General features: G+C 39.9%; 1 protein-coding gene across 2 annotated transcripts in view; it reads left to right on the top strand.

The window, feature by feature from the left end:
- LOC138170670 (adhesion G-protein coupled receptor D1-like) overlaps positions 1-6,331 on the top strand; it is a 476,753-nt gene that overhangs the window by 354,794 nt on the left and 115,628 nt on the right. For both annotated transcript variants that reach the window (XM_069100393.1, XM_069100969.1), the window contains one exon: positions 2,383-2,536. In XM_069100393.1, coding sequence (XP_068956494.1) covers positions 2,383-2,536 — 154 coding nt within the window. The remainder of the gene's footprint in view (positions 1-2,382; positions 2,537-6,331) is intronic.

Genomic DNA, 6,331 nt, shown 5'->3' on the forward strand with positions numbered 1-6,331 from the left:
TCCTTTCCTTTCCTTTCCTTTCCTTTCCTTTCCTTTCCTTTCCTTTCTTTCTCTTATGCCTATCCTTGTATGCCCAATACCCAACACAGTACTGTTCACATTGAAGTCACTTAAAAACTGTTTGCCAAGGAAAATTGAACTGAATTGGATGAAAAACTCAAGGCTTATGTTGCCTTGGAGTACAAAGCTCTTGTAGCCTAAGGGTACATTCTGGTAGTGCCCTAAGAATGCAAAGGCATAGGCATATCATTGAATAGACAGAATGCTGAAGTGGCTTATTGGAGCTAATTGTTCCAGTTGCCTTTCTTCAGCATGAGCTCAGTTCTACTCCATCTGGTATCTTTAGACATGGCTGTAAGGATGTGTTTTCGGTGCACAATTGTTGGGGAAAGGTTTTAGGGGATTATTCATTCTGAAAGCACTTCAAATGAGTCTGAGGGTGCAGGTGGAGACTGGCTTTGAGTCAGAGCAGGAGGGAGACCAACACTAAGTGGTTAGAGAGATGGAAGAGGAATTCTAGGTCTTGTAACAGTTCAGTACAGTGGGGAAATATGGTAGATTTAGTGTCAGGGGACTTGGGTTTTAGTGCCACCTTGGCCACTTATGGGGGCAATGGGGCAAAATAGCTTAATTAATGCACTAACTCTGGACTCAAAGGACCTTGGCTCAAATTCTTCCTCTGATTCTTTTTTTGGAGGGCAATTGGGGTTAAGTGACTTGCCCAAGGTCACATGGCTAGTTTTTTTGTTAAGTGTCTGAGGCTGGATTTGAATTCAGGTCCTCCTGACTCCAGAGCCGGTACTCTATTCACTGCACCACCTAGCCACCCCCTTCCTCTGATTCTTACTACTGGTATGACATAAAAGAAAACGATTTTGACTTTCTCCCTGAGCCTCAGTTTCTTAATAAACTTCTAATAACACAACCAGGTCTCAGTAGGGAATCCCTTGAAGTGGTCCAATTATTTGAATTTGCACTTCATATTTCCATTGGGTTGGAAGCAATGACCATATTTTACATAATTATAATTTCAAATAATATGAATTTGAAGATGTTCAACCGTTCAGGGCTTTCATTATTGGTACTAATTGAGACCTAATTGTAGCTAACCTTTGTATAGTCCTTTAAGGTATACAAAGTTTCTGATCTATGTTACATAATTTAAAAGGAGAGGATTAGACCAGATGGTCATTGAGGTCTCTTTCTGATCCTGTCCCTTGACCATGGACAAATCAGTTAACTTCTTAGTGCCTCAGTTTCTTCATCTACAAAATGAAGGGATTGGACTTGATGGCCTCTGTTGTCCTTCACGGCTCTGGAGCTACAATTCTATAAACTTCTCCCAACTGGAGCACACACGTATATGATAAGTAGCACCCCCACATCTTGCCTGATCTCTATAACTAGGATTTGTGATTTATAAAACACATTACATTTATCATCACTTGATCCTCATAACAACCTCATGATGTAGGTACCATTATTACATTCATGTTACACATAGGGAAATCGAGGCTGAGAAAAGTTAGATGATTTATTCTGGGTCACCTTGAGTAAATGTGAATCAAGATTTGAACTCATATCTTTTTGACTCCAAATCCTACTCCCCAACTTTCCTGATAAATGGAAGTCATGCCTATTGGGAGTAAAGTTTTTAATATAAGGTCATAGATACAGAGGTAGAATTTTCTTTAGAACACATCTAGTTTAACCCTTTCACTTTGGAGATAAAGCATTTGAGGTTTAGGGAGGTCGTGACTTACCCAGAGTCAAATAGATGGTATGATTTGAACCCAGATTCTCAATCTCCAGAGTCAGAGACCTTTCCAATGCCCCGTGCTGATTCTCCCAACACATCATTTACCTGGTGCTTTTTGCTCTTCTTTCAACCATTTTGTTTTGGTACCTTTGTTTAGATCAAGGGTTCCTAATTATTTTTTTGTGTCCTGGACCCTTTCAGCAGTCTGGTGAAACCTAGGAACCCCTTCTCTGAGTGATATCTTTATTTTATTATTTTTATTTTTTTGCTTTTTGGAGGGCAATTGGGGTTAAGTGAGTTGCCCAAGGTCCCACGGCTAGTTTTTGTGTTAAGTGTCTGAGGCCGGATTTGAACTCGGGTCCTCCAGACTCCAGGGCCAGTGTTCTACTCACTGCACCACCTAGCTGCCCCTCTGAGTGATTTCTTTAAGTGCTTAAAATAAAATGCATAGCATTGCAAAGGATCACCAAAGGTAAGTGAAAATAAAGATGTGATTATTTGTTCCCCATCCAAGTTCATGGACACCTTGAATTCTATCCACATATTGCCCTGTTTCAGAACCCCTGGGTTAGTGTAAGATCTAGAAAAGCCTCAAAGCTTGTCTTTCTCTGCTTTTGTTGTAGATTCCTTGCAAGGTCTTAGCAGTCCTGCTTCACTTCTTCTTCCTGAGTGCCTTTGCTTGGATGCTGGTAGAAGGCTTGCATCTTTACAGCATGGTGATCAAGGTGTTCGGCTCGGAGGAGAGCAAGCATCTCTACTACTATGTCATTGGTTGGGGTAGGTCCTGCTTGTACAATCCATTATCTTACCTCCCATCTCCACACTACTGTTCCACAATAGATGGGAAAGGAAACCTGAGCAGCCAGGGTCTGAGCTGAACAGGACAGTGAAGTGTTTAGGAAGAGAGACCCAGCTCTTAAAATAAAGTTCAAGCCAAAAGAAAAATAGAAAGGAAGGAGGGAAGGAAGGAAAGTGGGAGGGAAAGAGGGAAGGAAGGAATTAAAGAAGGAGGGGGAAGAGAAGGGAGAAGAAGGGAGGAAGGAAGAGAGAAAGAACGAGTTGGAAAAGAAAGACAAAGGAAGGAAGGACAAAATGAAGGAAGAAGAAAGAAAAAGAAAGGAGGGAGAGAGGGAAAGAAGGAAGGAAGGAAGAGATAAAAGAAAGATAAAGAATGGAAGAAAGGAAGGAAAAAAGTAATGAAGGAAGAAGGAAGAAAAAAACAAAGGAGATAGAAGGAAAGGAAAAAAGGAAGAGAGAAAAGAGAGGAGAAAAAGGAAGGAAAACAGGAAAGAAAGAAGAAAAGAATGAAGGAAGAAGGAAGAAGAAGAAAGGAGGAAAAGAAGGAAGGAAAGAATGAAGGTGAAAAGAGAAAGAGAGGAAGAAAGGAAGATAGAAGAAGAAAAGAAAGGAGGGAGGGAGGGAGGGAAGAAAGGAAAGAAAGAAGGAAGGAAGAAAGAAAAGAAAAATAGCTTTCATCTGTCAATCCTCAGATATATCGCAGTGCACTGGAGGCTGCCTTTCAGGCTGAGGTTTTGGACTGTGTAATTGACACCTGGCATTCTTGAATTTGCTGTGTTGAATTTACTTTGGCACTGGGAAATGTTACATGTTGCTGATAATCTCCAAATAGGCTGTGTTTTCTTAGTTTGTATTATGCAAGGATTCAAATGAGCATGTTTGTTTTGTGCTTTTGACTGCAAATATTATTTCACCGGGGGATTAAACTGAGCTAAAATTCTGCCCCTTGCTCCAGTGGAGAAAACAATTCACCATCGCTCACTTCGGGGTGCTTACTGTCCAGAGAGAGATAGTGTTTAGGTATGCAGTGAATAACTTGAAAGAAGGAAATTTATATTCAAAACTTCAAGGCCAAGAGTTTGGAACACTGTTCAGTAGGGCTGAAATTTAGGCACTTTGGTCTAATTCCTAGATCTGTCTGATAATATTTATTATTATTTCTATTTTGGTGTTGAGAGGTAGGCATAGACTGCACTCTAAGCTCTTGACCTGAAATGGGTTCCTAGCCAATACAGTCATCAGGAATTTTTCTTTTTTTTCCAAACCTGATTAGATCATTAGAACTTGGCCCTAATGAGGCCAAAGTTGTGGTTCTGAACCTTAGATGGCTCAGCCTAGCTCTAAGGGCAGTATCTCCAATTCCAACCAACTGTCTCCAGGCTACAGGCTATTTGTCTCAAGGTAGAGTGGACACAAGAGTGAGAATGGACCAGGGCAGCTCATCTCTCTTCCAGCTCAGAATAATGGCTTGTTGATAGTAAGATCAATGACTCCAATCCATGATTTTTCAATCAATAGTGAGCACCACAGTCCTTTTGGGAGGTCTTTATTCAACAAGACTTTGTTGTTCCTGCTCTGTGAAATGTGCTATACTAGATACTAGTCACTGGGGAAACCCAAAGGTGAATAAGATGCAGGTCTGGCCTCAAGCAGCATACAACCTATAGTATCATGCTTGAGATGCCTGAGCATTGGAAACATATTCTAATGTGGGATGCCACAGCCTTCACCAATTCAGTTCAACAAGTATTTTATTTATTGCATTCAGACTTAGGATCATAGAGGTAACCTTGTCTAAAACTACATTTTTACTGAACTTCAAAGACAGTAACTGATTAGTCCAAGTATACAGGTAGTAAATGGAAGAGCTGGGATTAGAAACCAGGTCCTTTAACTTCACATTGTTCTCTGTCCTATTAAGTGCTTACTATGTGGAATCCTGGGGATCCAAAGTTAGCCTTGTATCATTATATATTATAGACATGATATATATGATATTATAGGCATTATATATATATAATACATCTTACATAATATGTATTATTATAGACAGAACTCTCAGAATTCTAAGAGGCCTCAGAGACCATTTAGTCCAACTCAGATCTGAATAAGAATTTTTTTTCTATGATATATCTGACAAAGAAGTCATCTCTTTCCTGGGAGGAGAGAACTTAGAGCACTGGGCACGGAATCAGAAAGACCTGAGTTCAAATCCTGTCTCAGATACTGTGTGATCCTGGGCAAATCACTTCACCTATCTGCCTCAGTTTCCTCATCTGTGAAATAAGGATAATAATAGCATCTACTTCACAGACTCGTTATGAGGATAAAATGAGATAATATCATAAAGTCTTTTGCTAACTTTAAAGCAGCTGGGTGGTACAGTTGGGGCAGCTAGATGGTGCAGCAGATAGAGTGCCTGCAGTCAGGAAGACTTTTCTTCCTGAGTTCAAATCTGGGCTTAGGTACTTTGTATCTGTGTGACCCTGGGCAAGTCACTTAACCCTGTTGCCTCAGTTTCCTCATCTGTGAAATGAACCAGCGAAGGAAATGACAAACCACTGTAGTGTCTTTGCCAAGAAAACCCCAAATGGGGTCATAAAGAGCCGGACATGACTGAAAGAAGACTAAACAATAAAAAGCATTCAAACATGTTGGTTATTATTAATGTTATTATACAAACATTTATGAAGCATCTATTATATACAGAGCATTGTGGAAGGTGGAGGAGGTTGGAGGAGAGACGCAATGTTTAGACAAGACATAATTCCTACCATCACAGAACTTAGAGTCTAGGAGGGAGATAAACAAACTTTGATAAGGATAATACCCACAATTACATGATAATACAAGTGCTTGGTAAACCTTAAAGTGCTATGTAAATGCTAGCTATTATTTTTAAGTATCTAAGAAGTTCAAAACTAAATGTTTTGTGAAAGCTGAGAGGGAAAATAAAATCAATCTCTGTAATTACAATAGCTGGCAATAATAACAGGTAACCTTTATACAGGCTGTCTCCAAAGTCTTAGTGCATTTTAAAGCTTTCTTTATGTACTAAGACTTTTGGGACACTCCTTCCTGCTTTTGACGTGTGTGATTTAATTTGATGCTCATAACAACCCCGTGTGGTGGGTGCTAGTATTGTTGCCACTTTGGAGAAACAGAGGGTGAGAGAGATCAAATTGATTATCCAGGGTCCCACAGCTTATATCTAAGGCAAGGTTCAAGCTCAAGTCTTCCCAAAGCCAAGTCCTCGTAGAAAGAGCACTGGCTTTGGAGGTAGAGGAGGTGATTTCACATCCTGCTGCTGCTTCCTGTCTGTGTGACTTGGGTCACATCATGTCGCTTCTGTCTTTCTTTATTAAATGGACCATATGACTTCTGTCGTCCCTGACTTCATTCAACATCACTTTCCTGATGTAGAAGAAGACTTTTCTCCCCTGCTTTCCCCCTACCTAGCCCCCTACCCCGGCCCTAGCCTCTTCCCTCTTAGATGACCTTACATTTACACTGTATATGTTTTGTAATGTACCTGGTTCTTTGTACATGATCTTCCCCAGTGGACTGTAAGTTTCCTGAGGGCAGAGAAAGAAAGGAATAGATACGAGATATCTATATATCTATCTATATCTATCTACATATCTATATCTATGTATCTATCTCATATCTATATATACATATCTATATCTATCTATATCTTAATCTGTCCTTCCTAGCTATCTAGTCATCTATCTATCTATCTATCTATCTATCTATCTATCTATCTATCTATCT

This window comes from Petaurus breviceps, unplaced genomic scaffold (assembly GCF_028583685.1).
Source record: "Petaurus breviceps papuanus isolate PSGF00001 unplaced genomic scaffold, PetGlider_PUasm1.0 100, whole genome shotgun sequence".
NCBI classification, from domain to species: domain Eukaryota; kingdom Metazoa; phylum Chordata; class Mammalia; order Diprotodontia; family Petauridae; genus Petaurus; species Petaurus breviceps.